Source organism: Penicillium argentinense (genome assembly GCF_028826775.1).
Source record: "Penicillium argentinense strain IBT 30761 chromosome Unknown utg000005l_segment0_segment0, whole genome shotgun sequence".
NCBI classification, from domain to species: domain Eukaryota; kingdom Fungi; phylum Ascomycota; class Eurotiomycetes; order Eurotiales; family Aspergillaceae; genus Penicillium; species Penicillium argentinense.
The window spans coordinates 6,032,452-6,055,461 of record NW_026622664.1 but is presented as its reverse complement, the minus strand read 5'-3'; the positions used below and the strand labels follow the sequence as shown (position 1 = coordinate 6,055,461).

At 50.0% G+C, this 23,010-nt stretch overlaps 11 protein-coding genes across 11 annotated transcripts; 4 read left to right on the top strand and 7 right to left on the bottom strand.

Annotated features, from left to right (window-relative positions):
* Positions 1 to 2,917: 2,917 nt before the first annotated feature.
* On the top strand, positions 2,918 to 3,832 carry N7532_007068 (NAD-dependent epimerase/dehydratase family protein; the record flags this gene model as incomplete). Its single annotated transcript, XM_056619561.1, has 1 exon — positions 2,918 to 3,832. One exon carries the CDS (start codon positions 2,918 to 2,920, stop codon positions 3,830 to 3,832), a length of 915 nt encoding a protein of 304 aa, XP_056475720.1.
* A 1,652-nt stretch (positions 3,833 to 5,484) lies between these two features.
* N7532_007067 (putative ABC multidrug transporter) lies at positions 5,485 to 5,889 on the top strand (the record flags this gene model as incomplete). Its single annotated transcript, XM_056619560.1, has 1 exon — positions 5,485 to 5,889. One exon carries the CDS (start codon positions 5,485 to 5,487, stop codon positions 5,887 to 5,889), a length of 405 nt encoding a protein of 134 aa, XP_056475719.1.
* A 370-nt stretch (positions 5,890 to 6,259) lies between these two features.
* On the bottom strand, positions 6,260 to 7,320 carry N7532_007066 (porphobilinogen deaminase; the record flags this gene model as incomplete). Its single annotated transcript, XM_056619559.1, has 2 exons — positions 6,260 to 6,987; positions 7,053 to 7,320. 2 exons carry the CDS (start codon positions 7,318 to 7,320, stop codon positions 6,260 to 6,262), a joined length of 996 nt encoding a protein of 331 aa, XP_056475718.1.
* Positions 7,321 to 10,915: 3,595 nt separating this feature from the next.
* N7532_007065 (glutathione S-transferase family protein) lies at positions 10,916 to 11,706 on the top strand (the record flags this gene model as incomplete). Its single annotated transcript, XM_056619558.1, has 2 exons — positions 10,916 to 11,085; positions 11,142 to 11,706. The coding sequence occupies 2 exons, from the start codon at positions 10,916 to 10,918 to the stop codon at positions 11,704 to 11,706; spliced, it is 735 nt and encodes a 244-aa protein (XP_056475717.1).
* A 31-nt stretch (positions 11,707 to 11,737) lies between these two features.
* On the bottom strand, positions 11,738 to 13,399 carry N7532_007064 (uncharacterized protein; the record flags this gene model as incomplete). The annotated part of the gene is made up of 1 exon (XM_056619557.1): positions 11,738 to 13,399. One exon carries the CDS (start codon positions 13,397 to 13,399, stop codon positions 11,738 to 11,740), a length of 1,662 nt encoding a protein of 553 aa, XP_056475716.1.
* Positions 13,400 to 14,132: 733 nt separating this feature from the next.
* N7532_007063 (uncharacterized protein) lies at positions 14,133 to 15,485 on the top strand (the record flags this gene model as incomplete). The annotated part of the gene is made up of 3 exons (XM_056619556.1): positions 14,133 to 14,581; positions 14,635 to 14,712; positions 14,771 to 15,485. 3 exons carry the CDS (start codon positions 14,133 to 14,135, stop codon positions 15,483 to 15,485), a joined length of 1,242 nt encoding a protein of 413 aa, XP_056475715.1.
* Positions 15,486 to 16,264: 779 nt separating this feature from the next.
* On the bottom strand, positions 16,265 to 17,167 carry N7532_007062 (RNA-binding signal recognition particle subunit SEC65; the record flags this gene model as incomplete). The annotated part of the gene is made up of 2 exons (XM_056619555.1): positions 16,265 to 16,629; positions 16,726 to 17,167. The coding sequence occupies 2 exons, from the start codon at positions 17,165 to 17,167 to the stop codon at positions 16,265 to 16,267; spliced, it is 807 nt and encodes a 268-aa protein (XP_056475714.1).
* Positions 17,168 to 17,453: 286 nt separating this feature from the next.
* Positions 17,454 to 18,326, bottom strand: N7532_007061 (class-II fumarase/aspartase family protein; the record flags this gene model as incomplete). The annotated part of the gene is made up of 1 exon (XM_056619554.1): positions 17,454 to 18,326. The coding sequence occupies one exon, from the start codon at positions 18,324 to 18,326 to the stop codon at positions 17,454 to 17,456; it is 873 nt and encodes a 290-aa protein (XP_056475713.1).
* Positions 18,327 to 19,928: 1,602 nt separating this feature from the next.
* Positions 19,929 to 20,366, bottom strand: N7532_007060 (uncharacterized protein; the record flags this gene model as incomplete). Its single annotated transcript, XM_056619553.1, has 1 exon — positions 19,929 to 20,366. The coding sequence occupies one exon, from the start codon at positions 20,364 to 20,366 to the stop codon at positions 19,929 to 19,931; it is 438 nt and encodes a 145-aa protein (XP_056475712.1).
* Positions 20,367 to 20,564: 198 nt separating this feature from the next.
* Positions 20,565 to 21,073, bottom strand: N7532_007059 (fungal specific transcription factor domain-containing protein; the record flags this gene model as incomplete). The annotated part of the gene is made up of 2 exons (XM_056619552.1): positions 20,565 to 20,955; positions 21,012 to 21,073. 2 exons carry the CDS (start codon positions 21,071 to 21,073, stop codon positions 20,565 to 20,567), a joined length of 453 nt encoding a protein of 150 aa, XP_056475711.1.
* Positions 21,074 to 21,995: 922 nt separating this feature from the next.
* N7532_007058 (uncharacterized protein) lies at positions 21,996 to 22,549 on the bottom strand (the record flags this gene model as incomplete). Its single annotated transcript, XM_056619551.1, has 2 exons — positions 21,996 to 22,116; positions 22,329 to 22,549. The coding sequence occupies 2 exons, from the start codon at positions 22,547 to 22,549 to the stop codon at positions 21,996 to 21,998; spliced, it is 342 nt and encodes a 113-aa protein (XP_056475710.1).
* Positions 22,550 to 23,010: the final 461 nt, after the last annotated feature.

Genomic DNA, 23,010 nt, shown 5'->3' with positions numbered 1-23,010 from the left:
ATCCTGTGCGACAGTATCAGCTTTGCAGGCAATTCAAAATTCGAGGAACAAACCTGGACAGCGGATCTTTCACGAGATCCTTCAAGCCGCCACGGAGGTCCAAACAGAGGGAACCGCGCTCCGCCTCCAATGGGTACCAGGGCACTGCGACAACCCAGGAAACGATGCGGCAGATCGACTGGCCAAGGACGCCGTGTCTCTAGGCAAGCCCATCCCTTCCGTCCGTTACTCTCAAGGGAGACGACGCATCCGCAGCAAAATTATCGCACAGTGGGAGCAGGAATGGAGGTGATCTGCCAAAGGCGGCCACCTACGAAAGATCGACGGCACCCTGCCGGCATCATACACGAAAGTTTATGGGAATCTGCCCAGGAACCGGGCGTGCCTATTGACACAGTTACGCACGGGTCATAGTTGGTGATCCACCTACACGAAGACGTTTGGCTTCCGCGACAACAACCGCTGCGTGTGTGGCGTGCAGGAAACAGTCACCCATGTGCTAGTGTACTGTCCAAACCTGAGAGATATTCGGAGGGAGTTACGGAGAGAAGTAGGGGATGCGTTTAGAAGCATGTCAAGTCTGCTGCGAGGCTCAACCGAAGGTAAGAAAGGTAAACCAGACACCGTCTCGCGGGCTAGGACACTCAGCGCTGTCCTAGGCTTCGCCAAGGCGTCACAACGGTTTTCGGAGTCCCGCGTCACGAGGGCAGCCTAACAATGGGAGCGGCAACTAGGCCACGAGAGGCCTTGACGAGGCTCTAAGCTCGTTTTCCGGAAGTGGATCACTCTACATGTACATACTCGGAGATATATGTAGTTGAGGCAGCCTGCACATCATTTTCATTTTGCGAGGGGTCAAGGTAAATGATATCAACCAACCAACCAACCGACCGTATTCTAGTTTGATATTGCGTACGACCGCTTTGACTGACAGAGAGATGCCGAATAGACCCGCTTTCCCAGCCCAAAATTAATGAGATTATCTTATCGACTAGGTACCTCTACAATTGATCCCAACTCGCTATTCCCCAAGTCTGACTATAGCACCCTAGTGTCAGGGAGGATTTGTGGTCATTGTGAAGTTACCTTGGTGAGAATCCCTATAGTATGAGCACGTATTAAATAATTTGGGCACCATAAAGCGGTTCTCGAGTCTCGATTCGTAAGAGATTCTTTGTAAAATGTAGCAGCCAATCAATATGGGTTTAAATTATTGAGTGGAGAGCAAAGTATAGTACATAAAGGGGAGATTTAATAACAAAGGGTATCCGAAATAACTCCATACGGCCAGGTGAGCCATTCGAGCCAGGCTAATTGCTTATTGTAGACAGAGCCTCAGACGGAATAACTTTTTGCTTGCTGGGATAAGCTAAGGCCGCTCCCAAGAGGGACAAAATACTGCATGATCTCAATATCGTACAGTAGAAAAGAGTTAATCCAGTGACAACAATCTCTTCTCTCGCTCTATCGCTTTCGGCCTTTGCTACCAAAAGCTCAATCGTCCCGATATTTTTGAGTCCCCAAATATTGGCAGAGAACCTTGCGACTGTTTGCCGGTTTTCATCCGTGCAAACAAAGTTCCATTTCTTGAACCCGCTGCTGCTAGACCAAGTCATGGTAACAGGGCAGCTAGAGTCAGAGAATGCAAGCGAGTGGTAGGTGTATACTGTCTGCCAGCGCTTTTGCGCTACTAGTATGTCTTTCCGGTCATGCAGTTCGTATTCGGCATTGATGGAGAATGTGCCCAGCGTTCCGGTACCAATAGTCCTTTGGTCAGGCACTGATGTGAAAATGAAATGAGGTGATCTGATCGCTTTTGGAAAATTGACGGTATACATCGGGTTGTGATCAGAATTTCTGCCATCGGTGATCACAGTATTCCATTTCCTCCATGAAAATTCAACGTTAAGTCTGGGTATGTTGGAGCCTTGGAGAGACTGAGGAGTTTCTAAAGATACCATGTTCGGTGAATTCGACCTCTGATTGCACATATGACCATGGGCAAAGAAAACTCCTTAGGACTTCCGACCCTAGATATATCTATAAGTACCAGAGGTATTGAGTTTGCCATGACTCTTCTCGGAATTGCACAATTTACGAGGCGCAATTTAGCTTAACACTCTGAGTCACACCTCGTCGATCAACAATTGAATTGTGTGTTGGTTAAATGACTGTCATGCGTGAGATCGTAGAAAAGCCTCTATATAACTCTCTAGCGGTACTTTATAACTTCCTTCGTCTGCATTCATTCGGTTTGCCTTGCAAAAATTGGGCAGCAATGAAAAGAACGCTGAATATATCGAGTTGTAGTGTCCACGTTCGCATCCTCAGCTTGTCATGACATCATATGTTGTAGATCACTGGGGCAGTGTGCCCCTACGTACACAGTACAATTTCTTGAGCAGAGAGCTCGTAATTCATTGAGTTTAATCGACAATAACTACTTCTTTTTCGGGAATCATTTTGCGACTTTACGAGGAACAAGCTATCAGTTGTCGAGAGTCCGAGGGACTGCCAAGGCCTAACGCCAATGGATGGCACAGGCTCGAGAGAATAAAACACAAAAAAGTAACAAGCCAGGGTGGGGGCAGAATGGCAGCACAATCAGTTTCCCCTTCTAGGCAAATGGCACCTCTTTGCCATAACCTCTCTGCCAGCGGGGTCTTGCCTCTTCGGGCTGCCTCCGCTTTTATGAGGGCACTGGGTACACTTACAGGGGTTGAAACTGCAGGCGTGATTTAAGAGTCATAGACTCGTATCTCTTGAAATAACTTCACCTAGTGGAACCCATGAATACGAGCGAACGGGTTCACGTGACGCAAAGAGTGTGAATAGTCAAAAGGTATTTTGGGGATGAGCGGAAGAATTCAATGCGAAGTCTTCATTCTTGCGAGAAACAACCCCCTGACTCGAGAAAATGAAAGTATTTGTTGTAGGGGCGACAGGAGCGATCGGCCGTTATGCTGTTCAAGCACTCGTTGACGCTGGGCATAGTGTCACCGCCGTGGCCCGAACCCCTGAGAAAGCAAGTCGGCTGCAAAATCAAGGCGCTTCGACCACCACGGTCTCGATATACGACCGTATGGCATTGATCAAGCAAATTGAGGGACATCAAGCAGTCGTCAACCTTGCTACAGCCATACCGCCGGTGTCAAAATTCATGCAATCAAGTGCGTGGGTTGAGAATGATCGAGTGCGCAAGGAAGGCTCTGCGACCATTGTCGACGCCGCAATATCCGCGGGCGCCGAGCGTATCGTCCAAGAATCTGTAAGCATGCTGTACGCAGACCAAGGCGACGCTTGGATTCACGAAAATAGCCCAACAGACGACTTTCCCATGGCCCACGGCAATCTGGCTGCAGAAGCCAGCACGCATCGCTTTATAAAGACTGGTGGCACTGGTGTCATCCTCCGTTTTGGCTGGTTCTATGGGCCCGGCGCGAAACATAGCGAGGAGTTCTTCCGACTTGCGCGAAATCATATTGCCATCATGATGGGCCCACCCAATGGCTATGTTTCGTCCATTCACGTCGCTGACGCGGGTGCTGCTGTTGCAGCAGCTTTGGCCGTCCCATCAGGGACCTATAATGTCGTCGATGATGAGCCACTGACGAAGCGGGCCTATGCAGATGCACTTTCTACAGCAGCAGGGCGGCCTGCATGGCTACGCCTCCCAGGACGAGCGGCGCTGTTACTGGGCAACCGCTCTACATCACTGACACGCTCTACACGAGTCAGCAATGCGAAACTCCGAGAAGAAAGTGGATGGTTGCCCTCCTTTAGCAGCGCGCGCGACGGTTGGCTTGCCACTGCAAAAATTCTTCGAAAGTAGAATGAATTCTAGAAGAGATTTTGGCTCTCCCGTTCCATATTAGTATTTGGCGCACAGATCGTGACATCAGCTCATGCTCATGCTCATGCTCAGTGAGTAGCAGGCGGTCTGTAGGGTTATCTACTACACATCGTGCCGTCACAGTATCCTTTAGTTTTCTTGGCACAGCAAAACTACAACGAAGACCAGTACGTCTAAACTGCAGCATATCCGCCGATAACAATTAGTGGATCAGTATCGTTTTCCGCACTAGCATAAACCTTGCTTATTTACCCTATTTAGGGCAGTTAGATAATTAAAACCCTTCTACCAGTGGTGCTGACAACTCCTGTCTGCCTTGCTGCTTGAGTATGCACGTGACTAGTGATTGCGCCTAACTAGCTCCTGGGAATGGTTTGGTTCTTGATGGCTCGTCAGTAGGCTGCAGCCCCTCCTGTTGCAGGGTTCGTAACAGCAAGTATCACCCAGAAATACACAGGTTCACCGCGCCCAGCTAGTAGCGCGTAACGCAGAAACCCTAGCACAGATAATTATAGAATTAAACACTATAAGGGAACAGCTAAAAATTAAGCGGACGCACTTAGTAGACAACTAGGATTATAAAATTAGAGTTAAATAAGCTGTACTAGCTATCCTGAAATATAATAACGAAGGCAATCTAATATATAATCACTAGATATTAGCCGCCACCCTTAGAATTCAAGATCTCAAATAGATAGAGAGGATCAAGAAAGCAACTGCTAATAATGCAGTATTAATTGACACGGTGAGCGGGGGGGGCGGAAACGGCTCCCGTCCCACCGCCTGCCTGAATTCGCAGCCCCACTGCCCTTTCGGGGATGCCGCCCGCACCATGGTCCCTGTTCGGGTTTAGCGCTGCCTCTGGCCGCTTTTACCGCCCTGCGCGTCGGCCGTCCATCTATAAAAGCCCCCTCGCCCTCTGCTCCCCTTCGTCGACGCACTTTCCCTTCTTTTCCTTTCTTCTTTCCCCCTCGGTCCTTCCTTTCTCGGTCCCCACCGTTGCCCGCGCATTGGCTTTCAGCCCGATGCACTGCCCCTTTTCATTTCGCCGGAGATGTTACATTCCTCCACCGTATCGTGTCCTTGACACCGCGTGATTGTATATCAAGCCACCGTTTCTTTCTCGAATAAGCCACCGTGGGTCTCGCAACGCTATTTCGGTTGCCTTCTGCCGCTGAGACCTTGCCGCTGAGGTCTCTCTTTTCCTTTCGACTTCGCAACGAGTGAACTCTCACCGGCTGCCTCCCTCGATACTCCCTGCTCCACTTCATTTGCCTTATGTGACGCCCCGTCGGAGGTTACATTGTACTGTGGCCTTGGCGTCGCAGATCTACTTTCGGCGGCGTGATTCCAAACGTGTTGACCTTGTAGTTGTTGTCCTCGTTGTTCTCTCCGGTCCATCCTTACCCAATCAACGAATCTCTGCAGCATGCCACGGCGATGCGAACCAATGGCGAAAATACCGCAAGCTCGCCAGACCAAGGTGGATTCCACATTGTGAGGTGAATTCCTGACCCGCTGTGGCAAGACCCCACAATCACGCAGTCTGGCGACGACGGTAAGTGTAATCATTGATCCGGGGCTTTCGGCGAGATTGGTTGGAATTCTAGCTTTGCGGATGCGAAAATAGCATGATCGAACAACTTGAGATGCAGCGGTGTGCGTTGCTGGAGCTGGTCAACGTCCGCGCGGTGAAGGAGGCGGATTTCGCCTCACGGGCTATAAAAGAGGCTACAATTCCGCCCGAATCACAAGACTGCAACTCAACCCTGCTCCTGGACGAGGCAACTGCTGCGCTGGATTCCCGGTCAGAAACAATGGTACAGGAAGCGTTGAATAAAGCTTCGGAGAAGAGAACCACGATCGCCGTCGCGCATCGGCTGAGCACGATCCAGCATGCGGACGTAATCTGCGTTTTAGAGGCGGGAAGATTAGTTGAGATTGGCAATCACCGAGAGTTGATGAAGAAGGGAGGTGTATATGCTGGGTTGGTGGAGATGCAGAATAGAGGGACTACCCCACAGCTAGCTCTATAGCTGCTCTGCGATCATCGAATTTGAGGAGTTAAAATGCATTGTAATCATTAATACAAAGCAGGTTTTCAATAGCAGTGGTCCAACCCTGGTTAGTATACGATAGTTATTGTGTTCTCGTGTTCTATGTCGCAATTAGCGCAGAAAGTGTATTTCCGCAAGTTATAGACGGGTAGATGGCAAGGCAAATATGGCCTGTCATGAATCATTTGTTTTTATTTTTTTTTTTTGGGTTCAAGTGAGCATTCTCTACATTCTCGAAGCTTTTTCCGTCCGATGTCATCATAATATCCATATACTAGTCTATACCGTTTGAGCGCGCGGCGACACGTTTCCGTAACCAAGGTCCACAGGATATAATTATGTCCAGCACTCAGTCCTTAGCAGGCCGGTTGGCGTTGATATCTTTCAAAATCGCCTCTGCCCCTCCCGCGACTAGTCTTGCGGCCAGTTCTTGGCCGAGTGCGTTCGCCTCGTCGGCAGTTTCGAGTTTTGCATCAACGGTGTCCTGGACGCTCCGGGAGCCATCCAGACTGACGACGATGGCAGTCATCCGCAACTTGTCGGGTTGAATCCATTCGGTCTCAACACCGATAGGGACACTGCAGCCGCCTTCTAGCGTTCGCATCAGGGACCGCTCGGCGAGACAAGCAAGAGTTGACTTGTGGTCAGCTAACTGATCTAGCAATGCGCGCATCTTCGCGTCTCCTTTGCGAATTTCCAAGCCCAGGGCGCCCTGGCCGACGGCGTGGAAAATGCCCCCATCCTTCGAGTGGAGGTATTGATTGATGCGGTGTTTGAGGCCTACGCGCTCGAGGCCGGCCGTTGACATGACCATGCACGTATACTCACTATTCGGATCGTCTACTTTTGCGAGACGAGTCTCCACGTTACCGCGTAAATTGGCAAAGCGAAGATGGGGGTAAAGCCGGCGGAGCTGGGCCGACCGTCGAACCGATGAAGTGCCTACAACTGCGCCATCGGGCAGAGTCTTTAAGCTCGTGTACGGTAGGCCGGCCTTGACGATCAGTGCGTCTGTGGGATCGTCCCGTTGCGGAGTAGCTGCAAGCTCACACGAGTCGGGCAGCCGAGTCGGCATATCTACAGTAGGACAGTTAAGAGTTTGAACCAATATTTGAATTTGAAGGACAAAGGAATTGATTTACCTTTCAAACAATGTACGATGACATCCAATTCACCAGAGGTGAGCTTCTCCTCTAACTCGGTGGTCCAAAGACTCTTAGCGCCAAAGTTGTAGAGCGCCGTCAACTGGTCTCGGTCACCCAACGTACGAAGAGTCTCGATCTCATAGGATTGGTCTGGCACGATCTCTCGCAGACGATCCCGGATGCCCTCTGCCTGAACAACAGCGAGGTTGGATCGCCGGGTGCCGATCCGAAGCGGCGATTGGACAGTAGAAGGCGTTTCGGTCATGGTTGGGGGAAATGGGAGTTCAAAAGAGAGGAGATGGGGGTGAGTATTTTCCAGAGATCGCAAAAACTGAATTATTGCGTGCCTCGTAAATTATTAGCGCGACCCCAAGCCTTCGGGGAGGCGGGCTCGGTAGTCAGTGCCCGTCCGCCTAACCTGACAAGGTGACATCGCTCGATTAGCTGCGTGGATTCGCTATAGCGGGGTGGGGACTTGCTTGTCGGAGACTTGGGAGTGAGTCCAGGTCCTTGAGCTCCATCCTAGTCCCACCGATTTGCTTGGCAATCCGCTCATTTCTTACGCAGCGTATCTTTCTAACTGCTCGGTAAGTACTGTAAATCTAAATCTCCACCAAACCCCAAAATTTTCAGAAATTCAGAATTCTTCGACATTATAGAGCAATGTCATTAGAATGCCTAGTATTATTCTATTATATTCATTTGGTCTCAAAATGGTAGAACAACCTGAAGACAAAGAATTTCGGGCTAAGAACTAAGCCTAGGGTATGGAAGGCTGAAGATATGTGTAATTGTCGAAACTTTGAGTGGCGTATTTCTTCTGTATTTGAATAGTTGTAGAGATTTGTGCAAGTATTAGGAAGATTGCAGTTACGGTCTGGTAAATAACTAAAGTGGCAGTGCAAAAGTTTGAAACTATTTCATACCCACCGCCTGCTGCCCACCGCCTAATACCTACCCCCTTATACTATCTGCGTCCTACGAGCGACTGATTATATTTTAGTAATGCAAAGGATCCTAGGTAATAAGAAACATAATAGAATAATCACTAAGACAGACAGTGAGTTCGAAAGTAAGTACTAGAGAGCAGAAGCATGATAACAAACAGGCAATCCTTCGCCCGGGCTCCTAGGAACGGCCGTAGGCAGCAACGTGCTTATTTTCAGAGGAAGTCAAACAAAGAATGAAAGACTGGTGACGGAGGGACGAACTCAGGCTCGGCTCCGGGAGCCGATCGTTTCCCGAGGCGGCAGTGTTACCGTCAACTTTTTTACGATGGAAAATTTGGCTATATCATTGTTCAAACCGATTCTAAACACTTCATCAAATCTCTACCTCGACATGACTGATCTTCTACAAGTCCTCTCCGATCTTTCCCAAAGAGTGTTAGCTTTACATGATGACGTGATTAGTTTCTGTTTAGATCTTCTTGGTATCAGCCTGGGAATTCTCCGACTGCTCTTTGTTCTCGCAATGTGTTTGAGCCACTTGGCATTTACACTAACATTTGCTCTTAAATGTGTTTTGATTGGCTTTCTGCGTGTTTCAAGAGGCCTGAGAAAGATTGCCTCAAGCTTTGGAAGGGTTATATTTTGGCACCACTGGGTTCCGATTTGTCATCTATGACTGGATATCTGAGTATCTGGGTAAATTTGAACTATATTTTGATCCAGTGTTTTAGATCCATACAGGTCAGTAAATTATCAGTGATGGGGTCGATCAATTTCCAAGATAGAAACATGTTTACGTAAGACTGAAGTTCCTCCTAACGTAATCCACTAGCAAGTGAGACACACGGGCGCGTGAGACAGAAACCGCGGTCGCGCCCCAGCGCGTCAACCTCCTCATTTCAACTACCCACTATGCCCCCAATTCGCAGTCAAATTCCTCAAAATTCTATCAACCAAGAAGGTAGGATCCAGCTCGCAATACAAGCCTTTCAGAACGAAGAATTTCGATCAATTCGCGAAGCTGCGCGCCGATTTCAAGTACCTACCGCAACTCTCCATCGCCGATACAATGGCAAACTTCATCGGTCGGAAACCCGCGCCAGCAATTATAAATTGACTCCAACTGAAGAGGAATCGCTCCTACGGTGGATACTCTCTATGGATACACGTGGATCAGCTCCCCGGCCTTGTATGGTAAGGGATATGGCCAATATTCTACTAGCAGAGCGTGGTAGTCAGACTGTTGGAGTCAATTGGGTTTACAGATATACAGAGCGCTATGATGAGCTCAAATCGCGGTATTCTCGTCGATATAATTATGAGAGGGCAAATGCGAAGATCCAAGGGTTATTAAACCATGGTTCGACCTTGTACGACGCACGATCGATGAGAATGGTATCCAACCTGAGGATATCTACAATTTTGATGAAACTGGCTTCGCAATGGGGCTTATAGCCACTGCGAAAGTCATTACAAGAGCTGAATACTATGGTCGGAGGTCAGTTCTACAGCCAGGGAATCGCGAATGGGTCACATCGATTGAATGTGTGAATTCAACGGGCTTTATACTCCCACCATGCATTATCTTCAAATCGTCAAAGTACCAACAATATGCATGGTTTGATGACCTACCCGACAATTGGAGAATCGAAATCAGTGAGAATGGCTGGACTACAGACGAAATTGGGCTTCGATGGCTAGAAAAGCTATTTATCCCTGCGACTACTAGTCGTACTAGGGGTAAATATCGACTACTAGTTCTCGATGGCCATGGCAGTCATTTGACCCCCCGTTTTGATCGATTGTGCGAGCAAAATGATATTATTCCAATCTGCATGCCTCCGCATTCGTCTCATCTACTACAGCCTTTGGATATAGGCTGTTTTGCCCCCTAAAGCGCGCGTATGGGAGCTTGATTGAGCGCAAAGCACGGTTGGGGGTCAACCATATCGACAAGTGATTTCCTTGCAGCATTCCCACAAGCTCGCAAAGAGGCCTTTAAACCAGAGACTATTCAAAATGCATTCGTCGCAGCTGGTTTAGTACCATATGATCCCGATCAGGTCATTTCAAAGCTTGATGTTCAACTTCAGACACCTACCCCCTCAGGTAGTCGACCAGGGAGCCAATCGAGCGCGTGGAGCCCTAAAACGCCGGCAAATCTCAAACAATTGAATCGACAGGGCTCTTCAATCAAGGCACTGCTTAAGAAACGTTCGCAAAGCCCTCCGACGCCTACGAATAAAGCTATTGATCAGCTCCTCAAGGGCTATCAGCAATCGTTGCATTCTAATGCAATCCTTCTAAAGGAAGTCCGCGATTTACGGGCTGAAAACGAGACACAAAAGCGAAAACGCAACAGAACGACTAAGCGCGTAGCTCATACGGAGGGTTTTACGGGCCAAGAAGCCAGGGAGTCGATGAACCAGGCTCATGAAGCTCCTAATACTGCCCCCGCGGAACCAGCTGCGTCAGCTTCCCAGCCAATTACACGCGCACCCCCGCGATGCAGCGACTGTCATCAAATAGGGCATAAAAGAACGCAATGCCCTGATAGGTCTAATAGATAGAAATTTGAAATCAATGGCGTTGTTGGTTTAATAAATTGGGTTGAAATTATAGTAGCTGGTTTTCTGTCTCACGGGCCCGTGTGTCTCACTCGCTAGTGGATTACGTTAGTTAGTTACAAAGACAAACGCCCCCACTTCAACACCTCTTCTGCCTGCTCGTATTTGTTCACGGTACTTCATCCACTCCCTCATTGAGTTTCCATGCAGATATCCATCCCTATCTTCTAGAGTTTGATAGCTTTCGGGTGACCTGGCATCGAAAATACACGCGTGTCTTACCCACTAGGCTGCATATGCTCTCAAAACAGCCACCGGAACAAGAGAACAGCTGCTGTACAAAATGGAAGCCCGGTTGGAGCCTGAGATCATTTTGTATGACTTGGCTTGCACCCGAGGCGTCTGTTTCTCTCCCGTTGTATGGCGTATCCGCCTGATGCTCAACTACAAGCGCATCCCATACCAGACTGTTTTCCTCGAGTTTCCTGACATCGAGCCTACTCTCCAAGGACTGTGAGATGCAATCGAGACCCATCATGATGAAACTGTTCTAACACCGTTATATAAAGTGGTATAGCTCCTAGCGAATCTCCAGGCTCAAGATACACGGTTCCGGCGATTCATCATGTGCCAACCAACACCTACATAATGGACTCGAGTCCGATCTCCGTATTTTTGGAGTCAAAGTACCCAGATCCCCCTGTCCCACTGAAATCAGAGTTGGGCCAGGAAGTTGAATTAAAATCACGATCTGTGGCGGGAAAGGCCTTCCGGAGTTCGATAATGCCACGTGAGGTTGGTATTCTGTCACCGCGTGCCCAGGAATACTTCCGGCGTACCCGTGAAACGATGCTAGGCCATCGTCTCGAGGACCTTCTAGACCTTGAAAAGGAGGAGGAAACATGGAGCTCCTTGGGCGATGCAATGAGCGCTATCGGCAAATTGATTCAGGTCAATGAAGCTGATGGACCATTTATAATCGGCGCACAGCCGACATATACCGACTTCTTCATTGCAGGATCGCTTCAATCTGCGAGGATGGTAGATGAGAAGGTCTTCCAGAGATTCACACAGTATGCCGGATATAGGAATGTCTATGAGGCATGCCTGCCCTACATGGAGAAGAAGGACTGAAAGAAAACGCTTTTGGAAGGCTTTTGGAGCCTTATAAATCCAGAACAATATTTCCAATCCCACGTGAGACGCAACTCAGCATAGCAGTTTGTTTCTCATTCTCCAATAAACCTGTACCACGATGCTCCACTCGGCCATCACGTACACCGACCCGACAGGTGCCGCAATTGCCTGCTTCGCATGTCGATGGGATATCAAAGCCCGCTTGCCTCAACGTATCTAGCAGACTCCCACCGGATGGCACTTCAAGCTTTTGTCTTGATTCTGCCAACTCAGCAGTAAATGGGTCTCCAGAATTGTTGGCTTGGAACGACTCGAAGTGTAGGTTGTGTTGCGGAAGACCGAGTCCGCTGGCGGTATCACGCACAGCAGTCATAAGTCTCTCTCCGGAACAACAGTAGATATGCGTATTGTTATCGGCCCTTTGTAGGACTGTGGCAGCGTCAAAGGACTCTCCGTTTTTCTTTGAGTAAATTGTCACGTTAGAGCCAAGAGATTCGATATGTGACTTGAAAGCCGTTTCTTCTTGCGACCGTACAACATAATGAAGATGAAACAACTGGCCCTTTCGCTGTAGTGCTTGAGCAGAACAAATAAGGCCTGTTATACCGATACCACCCCCAATCAGAACATGTCGATCGGCATCTTTATTGAGTGGAAATGTTGCTGCGAATTTGCTGATTGCCACCACGTCGCCTTCCCAGAGGTTCTCATGCAGATAGATCGAGCCACCGCGACTTGTCTCGCGATAGAGAGCGACTCCCAGAGTAAAGCGATTTTGGTCCCCTGACACCACGGAATAGGCACGAATTAGACGTCCCCCGAGCTTCAGGCGCACATGAGTCCCTGGTTCAGCGTTTTCGGGCGATTCTCTTGGATTGATGGCTTCGAATGTAAAAGAAACTACTGTCGGAGTCTCTCGCTGTCTTTCTACTAGGCGATATTCAGCCCACATATCAAGCGCCATCTTACTGCTTCCGAGAAGACGTTGCTCTTGATCTTCAAACTTTTTGTTCAGGCGATTTTTGAAGATGTCCCGGCTCTCGTTGCCAAGTTCAACAAGTTGGGCCAGTTGAGTCATGGCTTCGAAGTTTTCTTTCTCGATATAGAGAAAATGCTGCACACGCGCAACTGTCCATTGTGGATTCGGGCGCTCGAGGAGCTGAATTTCGTCGCCGGCTTTGATGGGTCCTTCGTGGATAATACGGTAGTACCACCCCGTGCGAAAACGCTCTTGCGTCAACCGTGACATATTCTTTTCTTGAAAACGATGGTTGAGCTTGAAACATGGTTGTCGTGGTAGACTCACTTCGGCGATAAGATCACGGCCAATGCGAACAATGTCGCCAATGCAGGTGTTGCGCTCGTTGGCCTTGTGTGCCACGAGATTTTCGCCAAAGCCTCCGACCCGAAAGAGATGAGCACTTCCTGGTAGCTCTTGGCTCCATACATTGTAGTGCTGCGAACAGTATTGTAAGAGTGCTTTGTCTGGACCGCCGTGGAACTCGTAGACATGCTCGTCCCCACAGCAGCCCTGCTTATCTACTGAGACAGCGCCATAGCGCACGGATTTGAAGATTGCTGATTCAATAGGCAGACCAAAGACCGGTTTTGCTTTGCCAGTACGGACTTCGATCAGCTGGTCCCTTTCCCAGGGTTGCTCGAGGCTAGCAACAATATTGTCTTCGGCCATGGCGAGTGAAGCCTTACCACAGAGACCAGCACTCATTCCCGGGTCGTGATCCGTACTCGGTTTTAAATGCTTGCGCATTACATCCGCTCGCGCTGGAGACTGGAATGCAAGCTGCAGGGGGCGGATAGTGCCGACATCCGCCAGGGTGACATTTGCAAGCCTTGCCAGGAGCAAGTGGCGTGCGTGAGTCAGCGTGAGACGACTTTTCGACAAGTACTACGTTCCATGCGTCAGCTCAGAGTAGATCGAGTGGTGTCCACAGTCAATATCCACCACGACCCGAACATGATCTTGAAGATCCTCAGACGATGAATGACCCTTCGGCCAAGGTTCTGTTCGTCGGACTATAACCAGCGCGGTCTACGGCTGGTTAGTGAGGTAGACGAACCGCAACAAGTCGAGCTGATGAGAAGACAGATGTTTGACGTCAATCTCCCCGTCGGAGCCTGCCGACGGGATCGAGAGCTGCTGCTGCGAGAAGCAGACTGGAAGCGAGTCATGAGAAGAAACGCCGCACGGGCATACATCACCACTGCCATCACATGACGCACGCCCTCTTCATTTGGCGCGGCGGCTGCACTTCGGACGACGCTCGACTTTCTCAACTCGCCCCGGCTGGTCGCATCCTCCGAACATCCGAACAGCCGAACAGCCTTAGACCTCTAGACGCACGAACCTCTCCAGGATCGCCTGGATGCTGTGACATCGCGGGGAGCGCCGTGCCAACTCCGCCATGCCTCGGATGCGCCTTACCAGGCGAGACCCAAGTTCGACCCCATTGCCCTACACGGCATCTCCACTGCTCCTACTCTGTCGCGATATCCTCTTGTTTGTGAAATATGCCTGGACGCTCCCGGGCATCCTGTTGCCACTCCGTCTCGGCAGGACGACTCCGTTGGACGAGCTGTATCCGTCGTGGCGGAGTCTGGTCTCATTTTCCGCCCAAGTGTTCTTGACCATCAGTCAGGTTCTTTTTCTCATTTCGATTCCATTCACGATCATCTTGCTGTTGCCAGCAGTATGGATCTTTGCTTATATATTTGCCGGAATAGCAATTAACTTCGCTATCTGCATGCTTGTTTTGAATGGGCCCGAGAGGGTTTTGGTCTCCCGGGTTCCGGTGCCCAGTCGTCCAGAGCATGAACACGAGCGGTGGTTTTTTATTAACGGAGTGGCAAACAGGTAAGAGTGTCTATATTTTGAGCTTGGATGGCGTTCAAGTCTAACTTCACCAGTAAATTTTGGTTGCAGAATAACATCGATCAGCTGTCATACTCTTTTGGGCGCAAGATCACGGCGATACATAATCGCACGTAAGTGCAAAAGCATGACCCCGAGGAGCGCCTTCCCGATATCCCTAACACTTTCTAGGGCTGGCTTGGTCTTTGACTTGATTGAATGTCTGATTCAACGAGGCTTCGCCTACGCGACAGGCGACGTACGAAGGGCGTATGTTCTGCTCAAGCAGGAACTGTTGAATCCTGACTGTCACAAGGTGGTGATAATACTCCATAGCCAAGGCGGAATAGAAGGTAGCCTGGTCATCGACTGGCTCCTCGACGAGCTGCCCCAAGACCTCCTCACGAAGTTAGAGGTATACACTTTCGGGAACGCCGCGAATCACTTCAACAATCCGCGCCAGTCTTCCTTTTGCCAGCCCGTCACCCGATCTATTCGCCATATTGAACACTATGCCAACTATGGCGATGCAGTGTCTCACCTTGGAGTGCTTCACTTCACATATGTTCCAAATCGCTATCTAGGAAGCCTGTTTATCCGCCCAGGCACTGGACATATGATGAATCAGCACTATCTTGACACCATGTTCACACTGGGGTCTGACCTCAGAGTGCTAGAGTCAAACCCGTTCATGGACATGGAAGTCGATGTGAAAAGAGTCGATCTTTCGGTCGAACATGACGGACACCGAGATATGACTTTGCTGCCTGTTCCAGACCGGGAAGTACGGAGTCTAGGATTAGATCAAGGACAGAATAAATCCCCACAGATTTTGCGTGTCAAGGACTTCAGTCGCCTTTGGCAATACCGGAATGGGGGATCCCCAGATGTCATTCACAGGCAATGAAAGACGCTCAAGTGCAAATGGAGGGTTTCTCCCTATAAGTTGTACATAATCTGGATGTTTTTTATTGTCCAAATTCCATGCAAAGATCTTGTGATATTAGTACGCAACATACGAGCAGGGGCAACCAAAACTAGTCTTCCAACCCTGGCGACCCAAAATTCGGGAACATGTATCTGTACTCCCCCACCGCAAGCGTGTATAAGATGCCGTGATAATGATCTCTTTACAACACAGTAATTAAAAGATAGGCAGTGTCACTTATCCTTTGCCCTGAGTCGCAACTTACAGCCTTTTTGTTTGCTTTCTTGCGAGTACCCCCACGTAAGGTAGTTTCATGATACTAGTAGCATGGCAGTCAAATTGATGGCTTTGAATGATATACTCCGCAGGCAATGCGTTGCAAAAGGGATTGCAGTCTTTCAGGTCTCTTGATTGTGTACGTCATTCCACAAAAAAGGTAATATCCCGAAGGATGTGATGAATTGTTATTCGTTATTTTTTCACGAGTGCAGAATTATCTGAAAGAAGATCAATATGTCGGTCTACCCCCGGGCCATACGTCACACTATACTGATCGAATGCTTTTAGGGGGAATTGCACATATATTCAGGTCCACCATTCGAAGGGCGGAGTGTTCACAGCTGGCTCAGCTTAGAACTGCGACCGTGAGAGGTATCAACCATATATCCTCTATAATTTCTGAAAGCAAAAAGAACGCCCGTCGCCGTGCAATGCAATTACTAGAAGATACGTGGAACAAGAAAAATGCGCCAGACCTTTTAAGCCTTGCCCTTCTTCTTGTCCTTCTTCTTCTTTTCAGTGCCTGCTCCTGAAGCCTCGCCCCCCATGCCGGGCATGCCAGGCATACCAGGCATCCCGGGAATTGAGGGCATACCCGGCATTCCCTGCATGTTCTGCATCTCTGCCATAGCCTCCTTGAAAGGATTGTCGCTGACACCTCCTCCGCTGTAGGCAGGGGAGTGGATGGGGAGGATTTTTCCGATCTTCCAACCGCGTGGGGCAGGGGGCGCGTCCGGAAGCTTGTCGGGCATGGGGAGGCCGCGGATTCGTAGTCGGTACGGAGATTGGTTGTTCGTAGGGTGTGCTTTGAGGTATTGGGCAATCAGGATGTAGAGGTGGTGCTCTGTTCGAAACGTGTGGTCAGTCACGGTTGGTCAAATGCCAGAAACCTCCCCAGTTGCCCTTTGGGTGGAGATACGGAGGTCGCTTAATCACTTACTGTTCTTGATTTTTGAATTCATGGACTTTCCGTCCTCGTTTTTCAATAGCACACGCACCCGACCGGGGTTGGCCCAGTCCTTGGGATGAAGCTTCTCCGGTTCCAAGCCCGCCTGCAGTCCCAGCATCTGGACTGCATCGACGATGTCCCGGGCCAGCGGGTTTTCGACCGCAAGCTCACTGCCGACCTTGCGCCCCTCTGCACGGGTGCGGGTCTTGTCGAAGTAGATGGGGTAGAGGCATTGGAAGTGTTTGGGGATTTCGCGCTGGGGCTCCGGCATCTGGGCCATGGGCGGAGTCGGCATGGGCGGAGGGTTGGCGGGCGCGGGACGCGGGGCGGCAGCAGGCTCAATGATCACATTGTCGGCGAAAGAGGAATCGGAGGGGGCGACCTCATCGGGATCGGAGTCGGAGAGCTCCTCGACTCGAGCGTTGCGCGACATGGTGACAGGCGTGGCGGAGTTGCGGGAGGAAGAAAGTGCGGGAGTGGCCTCTGCGCTTCTGTGCGGCCCGTCGACTAATCCCATTCGCGATACGCTATCACTTACTCGCATCTACGACCTTGCACCTTCTTGCTTCCGCTTCACAGTGCTCAATGCCACATGTTTTTCTGCACAAAGTATTCGATTTCTATGGTATTCAATGCTATCTATTCTATTCAAATCCCATTAATCTGCACATCATTCGTGCTCAATGTCAACTTGGACCGCGTCAACATCTGATCGACCATCAGCTGGCTCGCCCCATATATTGCGATGGGTCACAGAGACTGGTTAGCTGCTCCTTGTTGAAAACGCCTGTTAGAACAGGGGACTCCTCTAGGACCTGCAAGAGCGATCGATTCTGCTCGATGGCCGATTTGCAGTCTCCATGCACCTCGTCATGCGCCTTCTGTCGCCCAATGTGAGGCGCGAGAGCCATCATCACCGCTTCTCCTACAATAAGGCCCTTGGTGGAACGCAGGTTACGCTCCATTGAGTCCACCTTGACTACCAGTCCGCCGAGGGCGAAGTTGGTTTGGTGAAGCGCCCCAACTACCGCCACAAACGCATCGGGAACGGCCACCCACTCCAGATGCCAGGGCCCAGAAGCACGCTCAAAGTCCGTGATCATCACATCCAGTCCGAGCGATGCACTGGACCGGAGCATCTTGGATGCAGCGAGAATGACCTCGCTCGAGATCGGATTACGCTTTTGCGGCATAGTTGACGAAGCGCCGCGATGGGGGACAAAGGGCTCCGACACTTCGTCAAATTCGTTGGAAGACATGATCATAAGATCCAGTGCGATCTTTCCCAAGGTACCACCGACCAATGCCAAGAAGTTGATGATCTCTGCCACATTGTCTCGTGCCACATGCCATGTGATGTCTGGGTTCTGCAGGCCCAGCTCCACCGCGAGCTGCTCGCGCACCCGGAGACCGGTGTCGTCTACGCCCAAGGAGGCAATGGTACCGGCTGCTCCTCCAAATTGCACCAGTAGGCATCTCTTTTTAATCTCTTTGATTTGTTCCAGGTGGCGCAAAACACCCGACAAGTACACTGCGCATTTATAGCCAAAGGTGCAGGGGAGGGCGTGCTGAAGATGTGTTCGACCTGCCATGGGACTGGAAAAAGAGTCAGCGTCGCTATTTTCCCACTGATTTCCCACTGATTTCCAATTTCGCAGGCGAAAGAAGTCACATACGTATTCCGGTGTGTATTGGCGAGGCCTGTGAGAGTCTTTCTGAGAGTCTCAAGATGGGCAAATGCATCAGTAATCGCACCCCCCCCCCCCCCCACCCCCCGGGGCTTCCGAACGGATAATGCCTGTTTTTGACTGGGCGCATGCTAGAGCAGCCTCCACTTCGATCATCGATTTGATAAATGCATCGTCCGTGAAGATATCGCGAATATCTTGTGTTCCAAACAAGTTGCGAATTACGCGAGTCGAGCGCGGACACGGACATGGTGTGAAAGACAGGCAAGGCCAGCAGAAGAATTGATCAACTAGGCTCTCTAATCCCCGGGGTCATTCACTATTAAATAATCTATTCAGCAATGCTTGCCCCTCGTGCCAAGTCACCGCGTTCTGAGCTTAGGTGGGCTGCATCTTCGGAATAGGCGCTTATCCCGAGGCAAATGGAGCTTCCACTCGAAGTCAGTGGGAGACCAGTTGGTCTCGCGTCCTTTTAACAGGACTCAACCATCCCAAACAGCGACAAGATATTTTTTTTAAAAAAAAAAAATCAGGTCTTTCACGCGCGAAGTGGAATTAACCGGCAAATCACAACTGATGTAAAAAGAAAAACTTCACGATTGGTTCTAACGACACTACCTCATTAGACTGAGTGTTTGGGTGCTGTTTTGCGATTGACGAAGCTTGCTGTTAGGCGCAGTATAACTGAGTAAACAGTGCGAACAATCACTTTCTTTTGTAAGCAGCTCATAAAATGATAGAACCCCAAGATTGATCCATGCCTGTAGCATGTATCCGAGCGCGATGAAGAGTCCATCCAACACGACATGTTTCCCGCGGTTCTTTGAGCTCGAGCATTCACTCTGCCAGGTCGGGACAGTGCCGCTGACGATACCAATCCCAGCTCTCAAGATGGTGCGACCAATAATCATCTGTCCAAGCTGAAACGCGGATGTTTCAAGAACCTGACCGATCAATGCCAGCAAGGCACCCATAAAAATGGCACGCCGGCGACCAAATCTGTCCGCGGTGTACGAACAGGATAAACAGCCAGGAAGGGCACCTAGTGTAAATGTCGCAATAACAACTCCCTGGGTCGTCGCATTATGACTTGCCTCTGCTCCCTCGGTGTTGACAATATCAATTTCTGGGAAATGTTCGACCCAGCCAGACAAGGAAATCAGACTTCCCAGACCAGACTGGTTATACCCGAATAACGTGTATGCTGGGCCGACAATAGCGAGTATTTAAGCCAAAGACAGAGACTCTCCTCACAGACCCAAAAATCCATTCCGATGATTGTACTGGGGGAGAAAGATGACTGATCGCACGTAGAAAAAAGGCCCACGACTCAGAAGGAAAAAGAAAAAGTGATACCAGCGCTGACAGATGTGACAAGCCCGGGTCACCCACATTTATGTTCTTAAATACATGACAAAAGCCGTGGTTCGCAGAATCTAGGGTCATGCAATGCACCCCGGCCGGAATAGAGCCGTGTACAGCTGGGAATGCGCTCGGGATGGAGGCTTATCCCGGCCCCAGTGGAGACCTCGGCAGTTGGCCGACATCCAGCTCATCAACGTCCAGGAACCCTATGAACGGCTCCGGGACTTCGTACATCCAATCAGTTGCAGTCACGTAATTCAGAATATCCAATGCGTTGGTATTCCAGGTTGAGTCGTTGAAATTGTCGGGCGCACTGTGTCTGATCCTTTGCTCGAGCATTTTCTCGTTACCACCCTGAATTTGCGTCCGCTGTATCAGCAACGATCGTAACATTCGCAAAGCTTCAATTGCCTCGCTGATGAGCCCAAAGTAGAAATGGTCATGTGAATAGTGTTGAGGCTGGTTCGAAATGACTCTTTGCAGGATCGTGACTCCGTTCAGGATAAATGCTCGCGCTAGTTTCGCTAGACGGGTCCCCTTCCTGGTCAAGGGAAATGTAGCGGCATTGGCAATACACATGTGTCAGGGCGGACTGGAATACCATTCCAGGTCCCATGAGACTAATGTTATGAAGCCACAATGGGATTTGAGGGTCCTTCAAAAAGGTCAAGTTGACGCTGCTAGATGCCACGCATGCTCGAAGGCAAGCTAAAAACTCGGTCGTGCTATTATCAAAAGACAGGCCTGGTCGTTTAATTGAAACCATTGCGACATTGGCTAGCACTTGGAGCCATAACAAGGTTCTCCCGGGATCTTGTGCATGTTCTGCAGGAAGAGAATGTGGCGGGACGGCGCCAATTTTAAAATGAATGCCGTTCGATTTGAGATTCTGATTCCACATGCGGAGGTCAAGATCAAGTTCACGTATCTTCGCTTGCGCCATTTCGTCGTTGCGTAGTGGTGTAGAGCATTCATTCCGCGAGTGCTTGAAAGTATCTCCCCGAGAAGAACGTATTGAATGAACACGAAAACGGCAGTCCTTTCCCCAGGGAGAGGATACGAGAGCTCCTCCATGTCCAGATCGTGGAGGTGACAGTCCATCGGCATATCGTTATCGACGTCGACATCGTTTATCAGGCTCGGAAGTCCATGCAGCAGGGATGCCATACTAGATCGTCAGGGTTAATTCACTGCTTCACGGCCGTTTAACTAGGGACTAAATACCTGTCAAACACATAGACCCACCACCAAAGTCGCTTGCGTTGCTCCATTTCACCGACTCTCATCTTGAAGCGCCTGGCATGTCGATGAAGTCCTAGGGACTGCGCAACGCTAACCATCACACCATTTATTCTTGCCATTGCAAGACAGTGGCCGTGCAGCTGATGATAAGATGCGAACAACACTAGGGCCTACAGATTTTTCAAGTCTCCTTTCGCAGCAATCTCGTCCACCAATCCACCCGCGACAGACAGACAAAGCTCATGGCCAGGACCCATGCCATTCAGAGAATCATGACTATTGTCACAGGATCTGTTTATGCAGATAATCATAAGTACCGACAGCGCTGTCGCGTAGTTGAAATCTTCAGGGCTAGTTTGGTTTTGGAGAGAGCCCATCAGTCTCGTATGTCCGCCACAATCTGATATCAGGGAAGAACGGGGCAAAATGATTCCCAGTTCCTGATGAACGGGTCGGCTTGCTCACAATAGTAAGATAACGAGAGGGTAAAACAGCCCAATAGATCGGTTCTATGGTCAAGAAATGCTCTTGAGATTATCTCGCACCCATCGGGGCATGGTTGAGCCAGGAAGAGGCGTAAGCAGCTCTCGGGAAATCCGCTAGGGAGATTCGAAACATTTTGACTTTCTTTCTCCACACTGAGAACGAAGTGGACACCAGTAGTTGAGCCCACAAACCGGCCGACACCTTTTTCATCGTGAACCATGCATCCCATGTGCTTGATAACGTAGGTTGGATCATTGTCATGGCGCCCTCTGCGCGGAGGCTCAACCCCTGGTTCTGCTGGCATCGAAGCAAGTGAATCTGCATCAATGGGCATGGTGGTCTGCCCTTGAACGAGAAATCTGCTCCTGGAGGATCGCATTTTGATCTTGCTCTGTTTTGAGTTGCTGTTGGCATTTCGATAACTTGGCTCGAAGTTGTTCTAGTTGCTGTTCATCGGATGCGAATCTGCGGGGGACAAGATTAAGCCATTGAAGAGTTGACCGGAAGCACGCGCAGCTTACCCTCGTACTTTGGTCTTTCTTTGGAGCGTAGCAGATGATTCACATGTATATCCTCCCTTTTCGCATCTTCGGCACTGTTACTGTATGTCAGTCTAACCAAGGCTAAAGGCTAAGGACATCACATACCGTAGAAAAGGCTCCGTCGCACTTTATTTTCTTCCTATTCGATTTGGCAGAATTAGCTTCCCATTCTGCTTTGGGCACCGTCGATCAGTCTTGTCTAACCTTCTGCAGCGGTCACTTGGGTGTCTCATTAGTCACTGTTAAAGGTAGATTTCGAGGGAATTCATACACCACGCCTGCCCAACTTGGTATGGTGTCGCTGCGCTGCTCGGCCCTGACGATACGGAGTCCATCTATGTATTCTGTCCGATGGCATAACCGATGGTTCTCTTCGAGATCCAAGCCTAGCAGTAGTATGCCGGAAAGGAAAGCATGCGCGAGCGCAGCAGCCGCGGGAACGCCTCGCTCACCGCCTGCAGCAGTCGAGGAGGCCTTCCGTTGATTGTCCATCACGACGGGCCTGTGGTTTGTGTGCTTGGGACTGCCAAATACACCATATGTTCAATTCAGCGGCCACGCGGCAGGTTCATGCTTCTTCACGAGGTGGGCTGGGATTCTGGGTCGAGCTTCGGGACATAGTTGAGTCATTCCAAGATTTGTTAACTAACTACCTTAATCGCAGCGCCCTGAGCGCTTTTTAAACCAAAATAGGCATGACAAGGGAGAATGTTCTCCACTTCAAATGCAACTCCACCTCATCTCCTTCAATCAGCGAATGTCGATAGCGGTGAGAAACGGCAGCAGTGTAAGAGGCACTAAGAGTGGAGCCAATGGGGAGCTCGGCTTCTTCCGGACGGCATGCCGAACCCACTTGCCCCGCAGGTCTTTGCCTCGGGTTTTCACGCATCCACGGCATATAAGACGGGGCAGTCTCCAACTCAGCTACGATTTCGACTACAGACTTCACAGCA